The sequence below is a fragment of the Choloepus didactylus genome, chromosome 3 (assembly GCF_015220235.1).
Source record: "Choloepus didactylus isolate mChoDid1 chromosome 3, mChoDid1.pri, whole genome shotgun sequence".
Classification (NCBI taxonomy): domain Eukaryota; kingdom Metazoa; phylum Chordata; class Mammalia; order Pilosa; family Megalonychidae; genus Choloepus; species Choloepus didactylus.
This window is the reverse complement of record NC_051309.1, coordinates 184,283,579-184,304,642: the sequence shown is the minus strand read 5'-3', so window position 1 is coordinate 184,304,642 and position 21,064 is coordinate 184,283,579. Positions and strand designations below refer to the sequence as shown.

At 35.5% G+C, this 21,064-nt stretch overlaps 1 protein-coding gene across 18 annotated transcripts in view; it reads left to right on the top strand.

Annotated features, from left to right (window-relative positions):
- The window catches only part of NEK1 (NIMA related kinase 1), a 351,041-nt gene that overhangs the window by 26,694 nt on the left and 303,283 nt on the right, over positions 1 to 21,064 (top strand). For 17 of the 18 annotated variants that reach the window (XR_005215994.1, XR_005215995.1, XR_005215996.1 and 14 more), the window contains 2 exons: positions 6,231 to 6,328; positions 16,112 to 16,195. Coding sequence is in view for 15 of the 18 variants with exons in the window: in XM_037830995.1 (XP_037686923.1) it covers positions 6,231 to 6,328; positions 16,112 to 16,195 (182 nt within the window). In the remaining 3 variants the exon portion in view is untranslated. Of the gene's footprint in view, positions 1 to 3,680; positions 3,919 to 6,230; positions 6,329 to 16,111; positions 16,196 to 21,064 lie in introns of those variants that run through there. The other variant, XM_037830994.1, reaches the window with a different exon arrangement.

Here is a 21,064-nt window from a genome sequence, read left to right as displayed (position 1 = left end):
ATCTAAAGGATGCCTTTGTAAAAGGTGATGAAACCACAGATGATAACCTATTTCCTCATAGAAGCCCATTTTGTCTTCTGGTATTGAATGTTTCTTTAAAAAAGTTTGAATCTATGATGATAAGTTTGCTTCATCTTCCCTTGATAGCCAAAAGACTTTTTTTTTTAATTGAAATGTACCAAAATGTGATTTAGAAGTAATAATTCTCACTTGATTTCCTTTGGAACATTTTGACCCTTTCTATCTGCAGATTCTGTTTTTTCTTTGTTGCAGGGAAGTTTTTATTTCATTAAAAAAAAAAATCCATATATACCTTAATATAAGGTAAAATTTCCCCCAGATTATTTGCCAGCAAGTTGCCTTACCTTGTGAAGTAATTCTTCCTTATGAAATCTCCTCATTTCAGGGCGTATTCTCAAGCATTTTTAAATACATTAAATAAGAAAATGCTTCTGGGGAAGTCTTCACTGAGTGTTAGTTTTAGAGGCTTTAGAGGTGTTTAGGCAGAAGCAGTTTAAAAAAAGGGGACATCAAAGAAATTTGGTAATGATGTCATAATTGGAGGTATTAAATACCATTGTAAGTAAGCTTTCTAAAGGTCACTTAAAGGACAGTATGGTTATATTGCAGCAGTCATGCATTTAAGGCCTACAAGGTGGTATTTAAGAAGTCCCAATATTATGAATATGGAAATTGGGGCATGGGGAAAAATTCCAGTGACAACCCATGCAGAAAAAGTGCTGTCCCCTTAGAGACTCTATGTAGAGACTAATTTGGTGAGTGAAGTCTTATATTAAGAATATCTTAGTCATTTCAGGACTAGAAGAGACTTTTTTTTATGTTGATATATTTTCCATTCATGTGTTCTTTGTGTCCTTTTTAAGATTTCCATGCCAACTTGAATATAGAGGAATACAGTTGGAATTTTCACAGTATTGAATAGAGCATCTTCTCTTCCCAACACTTGTAACTTACTGTTTGGTGTCATTAATCTAGAAATCAAGAAGCAATAGAAAGTTAGAGATGAGAAAGTTGGTAGAGCAGATACTTGTTTTTTTTAAATGAATAGAAAAGAGTCTTGATTCCAGTAATTTCCAGAGAGAGAATTTCACCCAGGAAGTTTTTGAATTCTTTAAACAGATATTTTGATATTGGAGAATAGCTTGCTCATTTAGAATTCTGTAGAAATACAAATGTAATGAAAGACAATGAGAGTGTTTTTAATGTTTTTGAATGAGGAATTAAAACTTTGTTTCCCCTGGTTCACAGCAATAAGAAAAACTAGTGTTGTAAAATGTATTTTTAAATGAGATTCCTTGTTTTGTCTTGGGTTGTTTTTTTTGTGTGTATTTTTTAATTTGAAAGCTCTGTCTTCCATAATCCTAGATAATCAGATAATATTGACCTGCCATACATAGAATTCTTAGTTCACTCTTCCCTAATGGGCAGATTGCTGTGACAAACCATATTTTATTGAGCTTGTCTGATTTTCTTCAATAACATGTATGTTGCAAGATTGAGATTAGGGAATCAGCACAATCTTTTACTCCCTCTGAATACCATTAAATGTCCTGAAGAGAGACTTAGAAATACTGTGCTCTCAAATATTCTCAAGTTTTTATTAAATTTTCCCTTTTATGTGACCAAATTTTGCATCGTTCTTTCAAGTGTATTTCCCATATGATCTTTTTTTTCCTGCCTTCTCTCAAGTAGTAATTCCAGATTTCATAATTCCAGTTTTAACATTCCATAGCATTCTGGTACAGACTATTCCCGTTCAATCTTAAATCTTAATCTTTCCTTTTTGGCAGCAGATTTTGGTCCTGGGAACCTCCTTCATGGTCTTCTAAATCAGCATTAGTTTTGAAATTGTTGGCCTTGCATAAGTTCTGCATAGCATCTAATGTTGTCAAAATAAAACCAACTAGTAATCATGGTATGTTTTAGTATGTTTTTTGTGGCCACTTAAATGACATATGAAGAAAACTATTCTCAGGTTACTATGCTGAAATTCCAAAATGTCTGAGTTTTGAATAGTATTCACTTTGTTATGGTATTGAAGCAATTATTTTAGGAATAGAGTTGGTCAATGGGCTGTTTTTGTTTAATTGACTTCTAAAATATACATTTGAATGGTGTGTTTCTAAAAAGTTCACCAAATGCCTCATGCGGTTAAACATACTGTTAAATAGTTTGAGGGTGTTGCTAAATTTTTTGTTGTCATTACTAAATAATCTTTGTAGCAAAAATGTCTGTCAGCACTTTTCCCTCCCTTTTTATCTCCTATTTTCAGGAGTCAGGCATAGTCATAACTGAATCCTGGTCTGACATTTAACTAAAAATTTAGTTAGGGAGTTTATTGCCAAATTAAATTTGGTCATTTATCCCCCACGCATAGACAGAAAGGAAGACATAGTTAAAAAAATGTTTGGACTACTTTTAAAAACCAAGCAATTCATTAATCCATAAAGTGGACTAGTGATGAATAGATATTTTCATAAGAGTTTAAATGCTGATATTTGGTGTAAGTAGAGAGTAACTTGTAATCTGTCAATTCAAATATTCTTAGTATGGTTGCTTTCCCTGTTTGTTCAATAGACTGATAATACTGGAATCTTTATAGAATTTGAGCCTTTACAACTTAAGTGAAGGAGTGTCTCAAACATTTCTGGTCAAATCTTATTTGTATTTCTGGAAGAATGTAAACAATCTTCTAGGTCACTTAAAACCAATGCTCCCAAGTTGAATGTTCTTGAGAAAGATGTCTCCTATTATGCCATTTGACGTTTCAAATCAATGATCATGTTCCTGTAATATTTAAAACAATTACATTAGGGCCATGATAGAAACTGTGTTTTCTTGCTTTTGGAACATAGTTCATACACATGGTAATTATTTGAATATTGTTTGAGAACACTAACATGCCAGGACAGTTCTTTTATATAGTCCTATATAATCTCATTCAAGAGGCTTGAAACTTTAGTGGTCAATCTTGTAAATTTTAACAGTTCTCTGTTGTTTAACAAAATCAGCAACTGGCACAAATTCTTATGCTGTGGTTTCAGTCTCTGCTAGTTCATATTGCATGTTTATTTTGGACAGTCTTTTGTTAAGCATGGTGCTTGTACTGATTTAAATAAAATGTTAACAAAAAAAAAAAGAAAAAAAAAAGAAAGTGCTGTCGTTAAGTTAACTTAAAAGGAATATGAAGATCATATGAACTGGAAAAACTGTGATAGATGAATCAAAGCATACCATTGATATTGAAGATATATGTGAATGGTTTCAATAAAATTGTTACATGAAATATGAGAGTGAGTAGAAAATATTTCATATATATATGGTTTAAAATGAAAATGTGTAATTAATTATAATACTAAATATTATAATTAGTTACTTGTCTATTTTATCTACATTCCTAACAGTTTATGAATTCAAGTAGGGTAAAAATTTTTGATCAATCATTGCTGAATTGGGCCATTGCTTTGCGTTACCTTATATTTGGGTATATGTGTATATGTACTATACATTTTTAGTTTCTCTATTTCCATTATTCATATATCATTCTCTGTTTTCTATTGTCTGTAAATTGCTTTCATTTTTGTCTTTATTTTCCTACATTGTATGTTTTTTCCTTAAATTTGACTAATTTGTTTCTTACTATTTCTTAAGTGGTTTTTGTATCTTTAATGGAAACCTTTCATTCTCACATACTAAGATAGAGATTGGCATTCTACTTACTCCCCTTTGCTGCTGCCAAAATCTAACTGCTCCCCCTACCTGAAGAAAGATTTTTTTTTGAGACTAAATTTGGATTGCTTTTGATGCAGGTAATAGGAAATCTGATCAATAATTCTTATGTGAGCAAAGATATGTGAGGAAGGTATTTAATTATCTCACACAACAAGCAGGCTAAAGGTAAGTAGCCTCATAACAATTCAGGGCATATATGCTAGCTCAGCAATGTTAACAAGATCCAGACTCTGTCTTTCTATTCTTCCTCTTCAGAGTGTAAGTTTTTCAGCCTAATGCTTTTTACCTTGTGCCAAGATGGCTCTAGAAGCTCCACGCGCATGTCTGCATCCAAGCAGAAAGAAAAGGGAAGCAGCTCTTGTTTGAATCTGTCCCTTTAATCAGAAAAGTAAATGCGTTCTCAGAAGCCAGATTTCTTCTCAAGTTATTGGCCAAAACCGTGTCAGACGACCACTTCTAACTGTAGGGGAGGATGGGAGGTGGAAAGTATACTGTTTCGTTTGTTTGTTTGTTTTCAGCTTCTGAAGTGAGAGAGGAAGGGAGAGGCTAATGGAGAAGAGTGCGGGAAATAGCTTTGGGTTAGCCAACCAACAGGGCATGCTTTGCTGTCTGATCATATCTTACATTCTCATTACTATTTTCTATTAAATGCTTGGTTATTCTCTGACATGCTTTAAGGCTTGGTCATTTGGCTTACAGTTATTTTGCCCTAACTTCAGGCAGTTTCTAGTTTGTTGTTGTTTTGGAGGTTCTGTCTCTATTAGTGTTTGAACCCTTTAGTGATAAGGATTCTGTCTTATAATTCTGTATCCCTAGATCTTGTGCAAAGTGCCTGGCATATAATTGGTGCTCAGATGTTTGAATGAATGAAGAAATGCCAAACAGATTAGTATTTTGTCATGGAGAAAGGACTTTTCTGTTAATGTTATATTTGAAGTATGGATTTATCCCAAAGGATAAACAGAAAATGGCTAAGCAGCAGAAAACATTACCGAGTTCATGTACTAAAGCTCAAACATTTTACTTCTAGGATTGCTTCTTCATCCCTTTCTCAGGTCCTGTTTAATCTCCATCTCTCTTTCTCTGTTTCCTCTCTCTCAAACACACTCATACTTTTTGTTTTTATCTTTTGATAGTTCTATTTGATAGCTTAATGTTTTGATATTTGCACATGGTACAAAGTTCAAAAATTACAAAACAATAAATATCAAAAAGTTTGTCTCCTATTCCTAATTTGACCTATTTATTTTCATTTCTTGGCCTTAACCACTATTACCACTGTTTTGTGTTTCCGTCCAGAATGATTTTAAGCATTATTAGTAAGGAGACATAAATGATAGCATACTGTATGTAATTTTATGTTTTTTGGCTTATACTACATAAATGGTAACATCCTGTACATATTATTAATAAATAGTGGATTATCCTTTTCTCTGGGATTTTTCTTTTATTTTTCCCACATTGTAATATATTTGGGCAGTCTTTCCATATCAATCATAAAGAGACATACAGCTTCTTAATTAGCTTGATCATATTGATTCCCAATCCATGGTACATTAGAAGCAGTATATCAGATGGAATGTGAGGATTACAAGTGACAAGAACACCACCAGAAGGGGCAAGAAATAAGTACTGCTGAATGTAAGGAAGGATATAAAGGCCATGAGCATTGGTAGTAAAAGAAGTGAGAACTGGGAAAACTGGCCTTTGAGTTGTGATAGTGTTACTAGTAAGAAGCAATTCTAAATGTTAGAAGTGATATTACTTGATCTTCTTTTATTGATAAGGAGTAAGGCATGGAGAGAGAGGATGGTTAGAAGTGTCCTATTTATATCCACCCACAGGTAAGAGGTGTGGAAGTCCCTTTCTAACTGTGGACTGGGGCATAAAGGTGAATAGGGCAGTGACCCATCTTTGTATTTGTTCACAGATTATATGCAACTTTAAAAGAAACTAAAATAAAAGAAAGTCCCAAGAGGGTAAAAACAGTATCTTATTCACTGTTGAATCCTGAGTTCATCACAGCACCTATTAATGTAGTTGTTTAATAAGTAATTAAGTGGATAAAACAAAGCCAAAAATTGATAGTCATTTAGAAACTAAGATAAACTATATCCTGTCTCTAACAAATTGGTGAAAAACATGATTTTATACTTGACATTGAAGGAAATTTGTCTTTTGAATGAAATCAAGGGTATTTCTCTGCATTCTATTTTATTCCAGAGATGTTTAGGTTAGTGTTATACCACTATTTAACAGAATGGTGTAGTTTTTTAGAAATCATTAGTGATGGTGTTACATGTTAACTGATGTTGTATAATCTGTATGACAGGTATATCTTGGCTTTGCACCTTAATTCTTTTGAACATGGTTTTATGTTATTTTTAGCTGCTTTTTAAAAGCAAAACTTTAAATACCTTCAATTTAGGTATGCTTTGGTATACATTGTTTTAAAATGTAATGTTTATATTTTGTAGAAAATGGTGCTCTCTACATAGTGATGGATTACTGTGAAGGAGGGGATCTGTTCAAACGAATAAATGCTCAGAAAGACATCTTATTTCAAGAGGATCAGGTAAGTTAGCATGAGATTAACTCTTACTATATAATGCTATTGAGAAGTAGTTCAAAATAAAACTCAAAGTGTGTTTATTTATGTATGTTTTAATTTTTAACTACAAATGCCGATTGTATTACTAGGGCAGTTTGGTATTATATCAAACTACCAATCTGCTAGGGCAGTTTGGTATTATATCCATTAACTTACCAGTCACATTTTTGTTCTCATTAGCTTCCATTTTTTGTTCAGTTCCCCATCTCTTTTATAGACTTAAATAATATTGTGATATGTGTAATATGTTATATCTTGTGTGTGTGTGTGTGTGTGTGCGCGTGTGTGTGATACCCATTACAACTGATTAATTGTTCTATATCCTGTCAATCTGGCTTAGTGATGCCAGACCATATCTTCCTAAAATGTGGCATTTCCCAGGTAACTCCAGCTCTAGAAGCTTTACATCGGCAACTATATTAAATCTAATAGCCTCTGTTTTGATTTCACGAATCTCTAAAATATGGCCCTACCCTACCTAAGCAGCCTTATTTTTTTTTTTTTATTATTCCCTAATATACTTCCTTTTTTCATTTATTTAGCAGATATTTATTGTGTGTACTTTGTAGTAGGCACTTGGCCACATGTTTCCTTTGTATATCTCGTTCTCCTTTTTGTGTATTTTTTCTTTTGTATATCTCGTTCTCCTTTTTGTGTATTTATTCTGAAAATTTCTTCTATTTTGGTAATGTTTTTCCCCTAACTTCCTGATGATAATATTCTACCATTTTTTTTAAAAGCTCAGTTCAAGTCCCAGCTCCTCCTTTAAATTTTCCAAACTATTCCAGTCTACCATGATTTTTTCTTCTCCAAATTACTGTTACATTTCTCGTTATCACAAATTCTTAATTTTAATTGCATGCTTTTACATATTGAAGTGGGGTGCTAGGAGTGTTGCATTTGTTATCTCCTTTAATTTTTATAAACCCATGAATTAGTAGTTTTGTCTTTTTAATAGATGTGGCATCTAAGAGAGGTCAAGTAGCTTGCCTAAAATTGTATAGTTAGTGTTTGAACCTAGCTGTGTAACTCTGAAGTTTGTAAAGCTTTCTTTTTACAAACTTAAAGCAAATTATAAAAAAACTAAAAAGTTTAGAAGTAAAATTCTTCTTTCTCTGCAATTCCATCCCTGAGATTATCACTTTTTTTGTGTATTCTTCCAAACTTTCTTTTGTACTTGTACATATACATGTATGTATACATTGAGGCACTTGCACATTCAGACATGGGATGCATACCATGCTGTATCTTGCTTTTCTCACTTAAAAACTTCTTGACCATCTTTACATGTGTTAGTCCCTATAGCTAAATTACATTACTGTTAATAGCTGCATTATATTCCATTCCAGCAAAAACCTGTGCTTTTTGGATTTTTTTTTCCTTTATCCTCATACACCATTTTCCATTCCCCTCCTGTCTGTAGGCAGCCATTCCAGTGTTTAATGAATATCTCTATGTATTTTTGCAAAATGGCTATCATTGTTTTGAATACATGTGTGCCAGTTTGGATGTATTATGGCCCCCCAAACACCATTATCTTTGATGCAGTCTTGTGGAGGCAGACTGTATTAGTGTTGGTTAGGTTGGAACCTTTGTATTAGGTTGTTTCCATGGAGATGTGATCCACCCAACTATAGGTGATAATGCTGATTCGATAATTTCCATGGAGGTGTGGCCCCACCTATTCAGCATAGGCTTTGATTAGTTTACTAGAGCCCTATGTAAGAGCTCAGACAGAAGGAGCTTGCTGCTGCAGCCTAGAGAGGAACATCCTGGGAGAAAGTGCTTTTGAAACCGGAATTCCAGAGCAGATGCCAGCCATGTGCCTTCCCAGCTAACAGAGGTTTTTCCGGACACCATTGGCCATCCTTCAGTGAAGGTACCTGACTGTTGATGCATTACCTTGGACACTTTATGGCCGTAAGACTGTAACTGTGTAACCATATAAACCCCCTTTATAAAAGCCAATCCATTTCTGATATTTTGCATAATGGCAACATTAGCAAACCAGAACAACATTTAAATGTGTACATGTTGTTGCATTGTATTTCCTCAGTTTTATTTTTTCCCTAAGTACTATGTTTTCTGATCCATCTATTTTGCTTTTTATACATCTGTTGCTTCTAACTGCTATATGATGTGCCATAGTATTTGTTGTAGATTGAATTGTGTCCTTCAGAAAGATATGCTCAAGTCATAACTGCCCTCACCTCCTGCCCTGAACCTGGGAATGTGACCTTATTTGGAAATAGGGTCTTTGTAGATATAACTAGTTAAAATGAGTGCATACTGTATTAGCATGGGCCCTAATCCAATTATGACTGTTGTCCTTATAAGAAGAGGGAAATGTGGATATACAGACTGACACAGGTAGAAGATAGCCATGTGAGGATGGAGGCAGAGATTGGAGTTATGCTACCACAAGCCAAGGAATCCTGGGGCTACCAGAAGCTGGAAGAGGCAAGGAAGGATCCTCCTCCAGAGGCTTTGGAGGAAACATGGCCCTGCCAACACCTTGATTTTAGATTTCTGGTCTCCAGAACTGTGAAAGAATAAATTTTCATTGCTTTAAGCCACCCAGTTTGTGGTAATTTCTTATGGTAGCCCTAGGAAACTGATACAGTTTTCATCTAAGCCTACACTTGTTTTGACTATATCATGTACCTTTCTTAATGTACTCTGAGTAATTTCACATTAGAGTTGTATCCCCAACTAGGTTATAATTTATTGCAGAGCAGAGATAATTTACAGTGACACCTAAAAGTGTACTTAGCAGAAGCTGAGTCTGTGGTAGTCACCAAGTTGGCACAACTTATTGATAGAAACTTTTAGGTTCTTGGAGTAACTAGAAAATATGATAAAGTGATATCTTGAGTTACATTTTAATTAAGTGCTCTGGTGTAAAGTCATTTTTCTCAAGCTTTGTTTACCTCCTGTAAATCCACTGGAAAGAGCACAGCCTACTGGAAAGAGCATAGAACTTAGAGTGAGAAGACTTGGGTATGAGTCCTTGCTGTACTACTAATCAATTTGGTAATTACTAAGAAGTTAACTGTTCGGAGACTATCCTCGTTTGTTAATAAGGATGTACCTGCCATGTGGCCTATCTCACTGTTACGGTGAAGGTCAAATGGTAATGTAGTTAGTGTATAAAGATATGTTCCATTGCTTGTGCTTATTGTCATCTGTCTGTGTTGATTATTAAAAATTTTGCTATTAAATGCCAAGACATTTCACTGTAAAGTATATTGATAGTCTATAAATTTGGTCTACTGTAAGACATATATCATACATATGTACATAATGAAGTGCATATGTGTGCATATGTGTGTATGTCTCTTCTCATCCTAGAAATTATTATGAAGATCTACTTTATTTAGTTTTGTCCTAGAAATTATTATGAAGATCTACTTAATTTAGTTTAGGATCCTTCCTTGCCTCTTCCAGCTTCTGGTAGCCCCAGGATTCCTTGGCTTGTGGTAGCATAACTCCAATCTCTGCCTCCATCCTCACATGGCTGTCTTCTACCTGTGTCAGTCTGTATATCTACATTTCCCTCTTCTTATAAGGACAACAGTCATAATTGGTTTAGGGCCCATCCTAATCCAGTATGCACTCATTTTAACTAATTATAACAAGTGATAAAAATTTGGCAGATTTTTAAGTTAATAGCATTTTTCTACCCTTCTGAATAACAAGTTTTGTTAGCACTAATAAGGGATATTATTTATTTTAAGCTATTTGAAATAAGAAAACGTCATTTAAACAAAACATCTTATTACTTTCTGAGCTTTGAAGCAGGAGGTGATTTGACTCTGTGACTTTTTTTTAAAAATTCAGTTTTATTGAGATATATTCACGTACCATACAGTCATCCTTGGTGTACAATCAGCTGTTCACAGCACCATCATATAGTTGTGCATTCATCACCCTAATCTATTTTTGAACATTTTCCTTACTCTAGAAAGAATAAAAATAAGAATAAAAAATAAAAGTAAAAAAGAACACCCAAATCATCCACTCCATCCCACCCTATTTTTCATTTAGTTATTGTCCCCATTTTTCTACTCATCCATCCATACACTGGATAAAAGGAGTGTGATCCACAAGGTTTTCGCAATCATACTGTCACCCCTTGTAAGCTACTTTGTTATACAATTGTCTTCAAGAGTCAAGGCTACAGGGTTGCAGTTTTATTTACTTCTAGCTATTCCAATACATTAAAACCTAAAAAAGGGTTATCTACATAGTATGTAAGAATTGTCCACCAGAGTGACCTCTTGACTCCATTTGAAATCTCTAAGCCAGAGAAACTTTATTTCATTTCATTTCACATCCCCCTTTTGGTCAAGAAGATGTTCTCAATCCCATGATGTTGGGTCTAGGTTCATCTTCGGGAGTCATATCCCGTGTTGCCAGGGAGATTTACACCCCTGAGGGTCAGGTCCCACATAGAGGAGAGAGCAGTGAGACTCTATGACTTTTAATCAGTAAACCATGAGGTGAACTAAGTATAGAACCCTAGGAAATCCGTGGACGGCCTTTGCCCATGTCTAGTATTGAAAAGATTTGCCAGTGACTCTTTTTGCCCTATTTCCAAGTTCCAGATACATTTTCTGACAGTCTCCTTGTGATCATTAATAATCTCTAAAAATATATTCTTGATCGAAAGAAATGCTGGTCTCATTAGGGTTGGCCCTAATTTTTAGGTGCAGCTAGAGTATCAAATAAACATATAGACCTTTTGGAGTTTGCTGTGAAAATCTAGAGCCTTGTGGTATTGAACAACTTATTAGTGCCACAGAATTAGTTTATGTTCAGAAGTTCTCATAAGGAATCTTGGATTAGGTTTCTAAAATCTCTCTTAATTTTCTCTAATATCCCAAGGCCAGGAAACCAAGCCCAAGGTATTCTTCACCAGATTTCACATGCAGCATTTATAAATTTGGGTAAAATTGCTTTCTTCCTGAAGGTCTCCAAATTTCCCAATGTCCTTGGCTGCTATCTGTGACACTGGGACACTGTAAGTCAACCAGGCTAGTTTCCTGGCAGGGCTATGTAGGAATTGGCTCCATAAATATTTCTTAAATAGTGGGCTTTTCATACTTGATTAAATGAAAATCATTCTTGAATATAGGACTCCAGGTATGGCCTTGGTTGCACAATCATTTTTCCAATTTTATCTTTGTAAAAATGAGGATAGATTCTTATTGAACTGATTAAAATGACAGTATTTCCCTGCAAAGTAAAGAGATGTAGTAAAACTACTTGTTTCTGAATTATGAGGGGGTCATCAAGAATCATATATCATTTAAAGATGTTTCATTTCAGTCTACAAAAGCACAATCCATGTCAAGGGTCGAGGTAGCTTAAGAAGAAAGGAAAAAGGCCTCCTCATATTTTGTTTAAATACAGAACATTAAAAATAATACTATATTCCAAACAAATAATCACAATTATATTTTTCTATTCAGTTCATTCAGCCCTAATAATTCTTATTCTCCTGGATCTTGGGTCAAGCAGTCTTATTCATGATCTGTATCTGCTTCTGGGTTGAAAAAGTCTTGGAAATCCTGACTCAACCCATTGTTCAGTCTCAGTGATGTCAGCATAAAAAATAGTACCCAAGAGTCTATTTCTTAACGTGTCAGTAATTCAGAGTTTCTATTACAGTTCTTTTCAGGAACCTTCAGGGAAGCAGCAGAAAGCAAAGGACTGTTTGATAATGAGACTGAAAGACCGTGGTTAATTTATTGTAGTGACCATTGGTATCAGAATAGAATTCTCTGTTAGGGTAGAGTACATAACTATTTTATAAGGGTTTGATAAATGTTTTCCTTGAGGGTAAAAATGGGCAGCAAAGTCACTGACAAATCTCTAGGACCTTCCTATAAAGCATATATTTAAAAAAATATTTATGTTAACAACATTTACGTATATATACTTAACCAAGGAAAGGCTTGAGTGTCTTTTCTGATTAGATAGTTCTTCCTTTGCAGCTCTTATAATACTTTTGAGCTGATTTTAATCAATAGGCTGTTCCGGTTTGTTGATGCTGCCGTTATGCAAAACACTAGAAATGGATTGGCATTTATAAAAGGGAGTTATTTTCTTACAAATTTATAGTCCTAAGGCCAAGAAAGTGTCCAAAGTTAAGGCATCAACTAGATGACCCCTTCACTGAAGAATGGTCGACAGAGTCCGGAACACCTCTGTCAGCTGGGAAGGCATGTGGCTGGCATCTACTGTTTCTTTGCTCCCAGATTTTGTTTCAAAAAAGTTTCTCCAAAATGTCTCTGGGTCTCTCTTAGCTTCTTCAACTCTTGTGCATCTACGCGTCAGGGTCTTCTCTTAGCTTTTCTGGAGCAAACTCTGGACTAGCATCTCCAAACGTCTCTAAGCATCTCCAAATGTCAGCATCAGTGTCAGCTCTTAGTTTCTCTCCCAAATGTTTTTTTGTCTTTATTTTATTACTCATCTGCCCATATGCTGGAGAAAAGGTTTTTCACACTCATATGGTCACACAATAAAAGCTATATAGTTATACAGTCATCATCAAGGATCAGGGCTACTGCATTACAACTCAACAGTTTCAGTTACTTCCTTCTAGGTATTCTTATATACTAGACACTAAAAAGGAATATCTATATAATGCATAAGGATAACCACTGGAAAGACCTCTTGACTCTGTGTGAAATCTCTTAGCCACTGAAATTTTATTTTGTTTCATTTCTTTTCCCCCTTTTGGTCAAGGAGGTATTCTCAACTCCATGATGCCAGGGCCAGGCTTATCCCTGGGGGTCATGTCCCATTTGCCAGGGAGACTTATACCCCTGGGAGTCATGTATGGGTTGGCTTTTAACAGTGGGGATTTATTAAGTTACAGGTTAACAATTCTGAGTTTGTGCAGATGTCCAAATTAAGGCATCAACAAGAGGATACCTTCTCTGAAGAAAGGCTGCTGGCATCCTGGGTTCCTATGTCACGTGGGAAGGCACATGGTGATGTCTGCTGGTCCTTCTCTCCTGCTTCTGTTTTCATTGGCTCTCCCTCAGCTCCTGTGGGTCCTTCGTGATTCTCTGGGTGTTTCTCATCTCTCTTCCCTCTCTCTGTGTTTCTGCCTTTTATCCTCTCCTAAAGGGTTCCAGTGAAGGATTAAGACCCACCTTGAAATGGGTGGGTGACATCCCAATTGAAACAACCTAACCAAAAGGTCCCACTCACAATAGGTCTGCACCCACAAGAACAGATTAAAAGAACATGGTGTTTTTTGGGATACATAACAGTTCCAAACCAGCACACCTTCTATCAAAATTTAGCTCGGGAACCATCTCTTCTGTGAAGATTTTACACCTCCAGGATGAGCTGTCTCTTGCTTGTTACTTACTCTTCTCCCTCAATAGTCTTTGATATAGGGATCAGCAAACTAATGGTCTTTGGATCAAACTCAGCCTGGTGTCAGTTTTTTAAAATAAAATCTCTAAGCTCATTTGTTTGTGTCTAATATGTGGTTGCTTTTTTGTTAGAATAGCAGAGTTGAGTTGAGATAGAACCTGTATGGTTTGCAAAGTCATTTACTGTTTGGCTTTTAACAGAGTAAGTTTTCTGACCCCTGGTCTATGAACTCTTTCTGGACAAAACCTCTTATTAGCTTTTCTTGCTGGTTCCTGCACATATCAGACACATCATTGGTGCTGAATATAAATTTTTATGGAATTATAAAGATGTACAAATATGGGATATATGGCATTGGAAGAACCCTTTCTATAAAATGAGGCAAATTTCTAAGGTATCTTCTAGCTCTACAGGTAAACGTCATAACAATAAGACTCAACTGATTTTCATCTTTTTGTACTTTTTCCTCATCCTCCCCATCCAGTTGAATTAGTTCTTCCTTTATTATACATATCTTTGTTATAAAACTTATGCATTTTTGATAGATATTTGTCTATAAGTGTATTTCTACTACTGTATGAACTCTTTGAAGACGGAACTATATTTCCTTTTTCTCATAGTACATTACACAAATATGGGAAGGAACTTAAAAATTTGTGTATCTTCCATCAATATCTGTTAAACTCAGCTGAGAGGTTTGTTTGTTTAAAGAAAATTAATTAAAAATACTTTTAGATTATTGTTAATATAATATTTGTTTTTATAAAAAATACTGAAGAGAATAGAGTGAAAAGGAAAGTTTGTCACCTTTTCTTCCAACGCCTGCAAATCCACTTCCCTAAATACTGTTAAATGATGGGTAGCTATACTTCCTTCCTTTCTTCCTTCGTTCCCTACTACACATGCACATACATACACATGTGCATACATACAAAAACTCATTTACAATTATATAGTGTTCATGTATGTGATATATATAAATATACACTTTTAGAAAAATGTTATGCTATACATACTATTCTACAACGTTCTTTTTTTACATAGTGCCTAAGCAACATATATAAAAGCACAACATTCTTTTCAGTGGCTGCCTAATATTTCTAGTGTAGTGATACCATAATTTATTTAACCAGGCCTCCTAATAGAATTAGGTTGTTGCTATTGTTTTGCTTCACCAAAAATTGCTGCAGTAAAAATCCTTTTACATATCTTTGTATATTTGTGCTACTGTATCTGGAGGATAAATTTTTAAAGTGAAGTTGCTGGCTCAAGTGGTATGTAAATGAAACTTTTTATCTACTTTACAAAGTTACTGTAATTAACCTTCCCACAAACAGGATATGAAAGGAGGAGTCTCCCCACATGTGACCAACATTGTTTATTATTTCATTTTAGTTGCATCAAAATGGTATCTTATTTTTATTAATTAATATTTTTTAAATTTTGAAGGGGGTTAGTATTTTGTATATGTGTTTATTGATCTTTTCCCCTCCTATCATTTGCCTTTCCAGTCCTTGTCCATCTTGTTTGAGTTGCTAGTATTTTTTTCAGTGATTTGGAAGAACCTTTTGCATATTAAAGAATTAGTAATATATCTATTGTATTACAGTTATTTTCTCAAGTTATCATTAAACTTAATTTTATATTTTGCCATGCAGGTGTTTCAAGTTATATGTAGTCAGCTTTATTAGTCTTTTTCTGGTGACTTGTGGGTTTTGCATCATGTTTGGAAAGTCCCACTTTAATCCTAGATTATAGAAAATTAGCCTGTAATTTTTTAAATCATTTCATGGTTTAATTTCTTTATGTTTAAAAATGTGATCCATTTGAAATTATTTTGGTGTTAAGAATGTGGTAGATATTTAGCTGTTTTACTTCTAAATCGCCAGCCCCAGAGATTGTGTTTATGTATGGTGATTGTGTGGAGAGAGAAAAAAGTCAGATATGCCTTCCAAATTTTTAGCCTGATTTTTCCACTCTTATGATTTATATTTATATTTATATTTATATCCACCTTCATACTACTATCAAATTTAAATTATTTCCATTTTCACTCTTCTCTTGAAGTTTCTTTCCATATTTATTCTGATTTATAAGAGATGTTTCTGTAGCAGTCTCTTACATTATAGAGTTAGTATGTGCCCTGCACATAGTGCATGCTAGTTGGTTTAAGTATCTATTTAATGTCAATTATTACAAATTAAAAATAAATTATAACCTAAAAATATATTAAAGGACTTAGTTCCCCTCAACCCCAAACTTTCCTGAATCCTTTTAATAGTTCAGAGAGAGCCTGCTTTACTGTGGAATATAAATTTTAAAAGAAATGACAACTCTTATTTTTACTCTTAGATTTTGGACTGGTTTGTACAGATTTGTTTGGCCCTGAAACATGTACATGATAGAAAAATTCTTCATCGAGACATAAAATCACAGGTATGTTTATTTTATCACTAGTAAACTTCCAAATGAATAAGGATATGCCACCTGCATTGTCTTGGGCCTCAAATTTTTGAACCTGATCCAACATTATCTGTGTTTATCTTTCACATTACATGTAATTTTAGAAATCCTCTTCACTAGAATCCTAGAAATCCTCTTTATCTGCATCCTATTTTAGATCTTCTGCTTAATTCCCATATCTTCCTTCTTGGTTTTCTCCTTTATGATGGAACCAATCCTAAAAACAGGTGTATGGAGGGTGTATTTTAGATTTTACATGTCTGAAGATGTCTTTATTCCTTTCTGTCATTGGAATGATAATTTGGATATAAACTCCTAGGTTGGAAATTGTTTCTCTACAGAATTTTAAGATACTCCTCATTTGCCTTCTGGTTTCTAGTGTTGCTGTTTAGGGATTTATAATCATTATAATTTATTATCCTTGTTTCTTCTATCCAGAAGATTTTAGGATATTATTTTCATCCCCATTGTTATGAAATTTCACAGTATGCCTTGATAAGGTTCCATTTACATTTATTACGCTTTTGATCACTTTTGATCTGAGAATGTATGTTTTTCATTTCTGGAAAATATTCAGCTACTTCTTTTCACATATTGGTTTTCTGTCACTAGCTTTGTGGTCTTCTTCCAGACCTTCTTTTAGACATATGTTGAAGCTTCTTAATTTATTCCTTCAAGTATCTTATTCTTTCATATTTCATCTCTGTCTCTCTCTTTTGCATTCTAAGTGAATACCTCAACCTGCCTTCCAATTTACTGAATCTCTTCAACTTTGTGTGAACTGGTATTTATCCCATCTGTTTACTTTTTTATTGTAATGACTTTTTTCCCTCTTCAGGATTTCTAATTGTTTTTTTAATGTATCTGTTCTTATTTCTGTTTTTTGTTCCATAATGTCTTATTTTTAAGTGGGTAGTTATTCCTTCATTTATGTTTTTGCAATCTTCTGAACATGTTTATTTTAAAGTTTTGGTTGGACTGTTTCGTAAAGTTAATTCTATCTGGAGTGAATTCTTGTTCTGATTGTTGATTTTATTGGCTTCTTTTTCTTTGCATTACATTTCTTTGTGTGTACTGGAATTTTTTCAGGCTCCTCTGTGGGAGGTGTTTTGTCCCCACAGCTCACTCATTTTTGCATAACAGTTTTGTGGTTGCCTCAGTGGACCTTCTCAGTTACGAGAGTGCAGAGTGGTAAGGGGGTTCAGTTCATTGTGTCAAGGCTGTGTGCTGTCTTTTTAACTTCCTTAGGCCTGTAACTTCCTATAAAGTCATAGTTCTAGGATGAGGAATGGGAAGGAAGTCTCTGGATTTATATGGAGTTTAGTTCCTGTTACCCTAAAACTTCTGGCTTCCATTGTTTCACAGAACACTAGAGGTTTGTATTTATGAATGCAAAATAGTTGGGCTTGTGTATAATAGTTGGGAAATTTTAAGTTTACTGTGTTACATTTAGGATCATTAGAATTTTTAGGAAGTTTTTGTGGAGGTTGTTTTAGTTTCCTAGGCTGCTGAAGCAAATACCATGAAATGGATTGGTTTAAACAATGGAAACTCATTAGCTTGCAGTTCTGAGGCTGAGAAAATGTCCTAATCAAGGCATTTGCTAGGCAATGCTTTCTCCCCATAACTGTGGCATTCTGGAACTGGCTGTTGGCAACCCTTGGTCCTTAGCTTATCCCATTCAGTGTCATGTATTGCATTTAATTATCATTATCTCTTTAGTTTCTCTTTTTTTTCTCTTTTTAAATTGTGGAAACTAGACAACATAAATCTTCCCATCCCAACCCCTCCTATGCATACTATTCATATTCAGGTTAATCACATTCATGATGTTGCAGTACCCTCACCACCATCCTTTTCTAGAACGTTCCCTTCACCCTAGAAACCCTACAGTTATTTTGCAGTAAACCCCTCCCATTGCCCCTGCCTCCCATCCCTGATAACCTGTACTCTTCTTTCTGCCTCTGAGTTTGCATATTGTCTGATATTTTCTTTATGGTTACCATGGGGCTTAAAATTAACATCCTAAATCTATACCAATCTCATTTGTTTTGATTCCAACTTAGCTTCAGTAGCATACGAAGAGTTCCAACTTAGCTTCAATAGCATGCATAAACTATGTTCCTATACCTCTCCATCCTCTCACTTTTTGTAGTTGTCACAAAGTACATATTTATACATTATGAGTTCAAAGCCATTTATTTATCTTTACACTTTATGTATTTGTATTTGAAATCCTATAGGAAGTAAAAAGTGGAGTCACAAACCAAAAATACAGTAGTATTGGTATTTATATTTATCCATGTCATTATCTTTACCAGAGATCTTTATTTATTCATGTGACTTCAGTCAATTGTCTATTGTCCTTTCCTTTCAACCTGCAGAATTTGAGCATTTCTTGTAGGTTTGTTCTAGTGGTGACAGAGTCCCTCAGCTTTTGTTTACCTGGGAAGGTCTTGATCCATCCCTCATTTCCAAAAGACAATTTTGCTGGATACAACATTCCTGTTTGGCAACGTTTTTCTTTCAGCACTTTAAGTATGTCTTCCTTCTTCCTCTTGCTTCCAGGGTTCTTGCCGAGAAACCAGCACTTAATCTTATTGTGGCTCCCTTGTATGTGACATTTTGCTTCTCTCTTGTGGCTTTCAGAATTCTTTCTTTATCTTTGACACTTGACAGTTTGATTATAACATGGTGTGGTGTGGGTGTTCTAGTTTGCTAATGCTGCGGGAATGCAAAACACCAGAGATGGATTGGTTTTTATAAAAGGGGTTTATTTGGTTACAAAGTTACAGTCTTAAGGCCATAAAGTGTCCAAGGTAAACACATTAGCAATCGGGTCCCTTCACTGGAGGATGGCCAGTGGTGTCCAGAAAACCTCTGTTAGCTGGGAAGGCACGTGGCTGGCGTCTGCTCCAAAGTTCTGGGTTCAAAATGGCTTTCTCCCAGGACGTTCCTCTCTAGGCTGCAGTTCCTCAAAAATGTCACTCTTAGGTGCGCTCGGGGTATTTGTCCTCTCTTAGCTTCTCCAGAGCAAGAGTCTGCTTTCAATGGCCGTCTTCAAAATGTCTCTCATATGCAGCTCCTGTGCTTTCTTCAAAGTGTCCCTCTTGGCTGTAGCTCCTCTTCCAAACGTCACTCAAAGCTGCAGCTGCACTGAGTTCCTTCTGTTTGTCAGCTAATTTATATGGCTCCACTGATCAAGGCCCACCCTGAATGGGTGGGGCCATGCCTCCATGGAAATATCTCGTCAGTTATCACCTACAGTTGGGTGGGGCATATCTCCATGGAAACACTCAAAGAATTCCAGTCTAATTGGCACTAAAATGTCTGCCCCACAAGATTGCATCAAAGAATATGGCTTTTTCTGGGGGACACAATACATTCAAACTGGCACAGTGGGCCTATTTGGTTTTAACCTGTTTGGAGTTTATTGAGCATCTTGGATATGTATATTCATGTCTTTCATTAAATTGGGGAATGTATCAGCTATTATATCTCTGAACATTCTCTCTGTTCCTTTGTCTCTTCCCTTTCTAGGACTCCCACAGTGTGTATATTGGTACGTGTGATGGTGTCCTACAGGTTCCTCAGGCTCTGTTCGCTTTTCTTCATTCTTCCTTCTGTTCCTTGGAGTAGAGATTTCAGTTGTTTTATCTTCAAGTTTTCTGATCTTCTGTCAGCTCAAATCTGCTGTTGAACTTTTCTAGGGAATTTTTTGTTTTTGTTACTGTGTTCTTGAGCTCTGTTTGGTTCCTTTTCATAATTTCCATTTCTCTATTGATGTTCTTGTATTCATGTATTGTTTTGTGGATTTCCTTTAGTTTTCCATCCATGTTTCCCTTTACCTCTTTGAACATACTTAAGACTATTTAAAAATACCCTCTGTCTGCTATATCTCCTTTGCCTGAGTGATCACTTGCTGTTTCTTTGTATATTTTGTAATCTTTCTTGAAACCTGGATATTTTGATATTTTAGGGTGTATCAGTGGAATTTAAACTCTGAGGTACCTATTTCTTAAGCTGGTATCCAGCTAGTGTTGTAACAGAGATTTCCTTGAATGCCAGGCCCTAACAAAGAGAAGGAAAGAGACAAAACACCTCTCCCAGTCTTAGCAGATTGACCTGTGTGTGTGTTTTCCTTCTGAGATTATCCATACAGTGATTTTAGAGAATAGCTCCAGTTAAACTGTAGGGTTCTCCCTGATACTTTCTGCATATGCATCTTTTCTTGTCTTAATCATGTGTAGTTGGCCCTTGGAACTCCCCCATTTACATGGACACAAATGTCTTCTCTTCCCTAGGAAACAGTTTCTTCATGGTCTCAAATGCTCTGTATGTTCTATAGCCAGCAATTCCTTGCATCAGGCATCCACTTGCCTCCTCTTCTACAGTATTCTGTAGGAGAACTCTGTGAATTGCCTTCTATATGCAGTGCAAGTTCTGGAACCATGAGTCCCTCAGGCCACCACCAGACAGACTGTGCCAGATATACATGCCCCCAGTATGTGAATGAGGATTACTCTGCTCCCTCTGCATCTGGGGCCAAGGATCTGCACTGGGAGCATGGGCTGCCTTTGCTGGTCTGTTGAGGGATGGTGGAGGGGTTAGCCAGGGTATCAGGAGATCCTGCCACTTTTAAGTGGCCTTTTCCTTGATTCAGTGTTCACCTTATTACTGTAATTCTCTAACTGCTTTCTGAAGCTTGAGAAAGATGTTTCTGCCAGTTTTTGCTGGTCAGTCAAAGCTTCTCTGGGGGGCTGGAGCTCTGAAGCTTCTCACTCTGCCATCTTGATTTGGGCCCTAAGGTCTAATTCCAGATCATTTTCACACTCCAGAAAG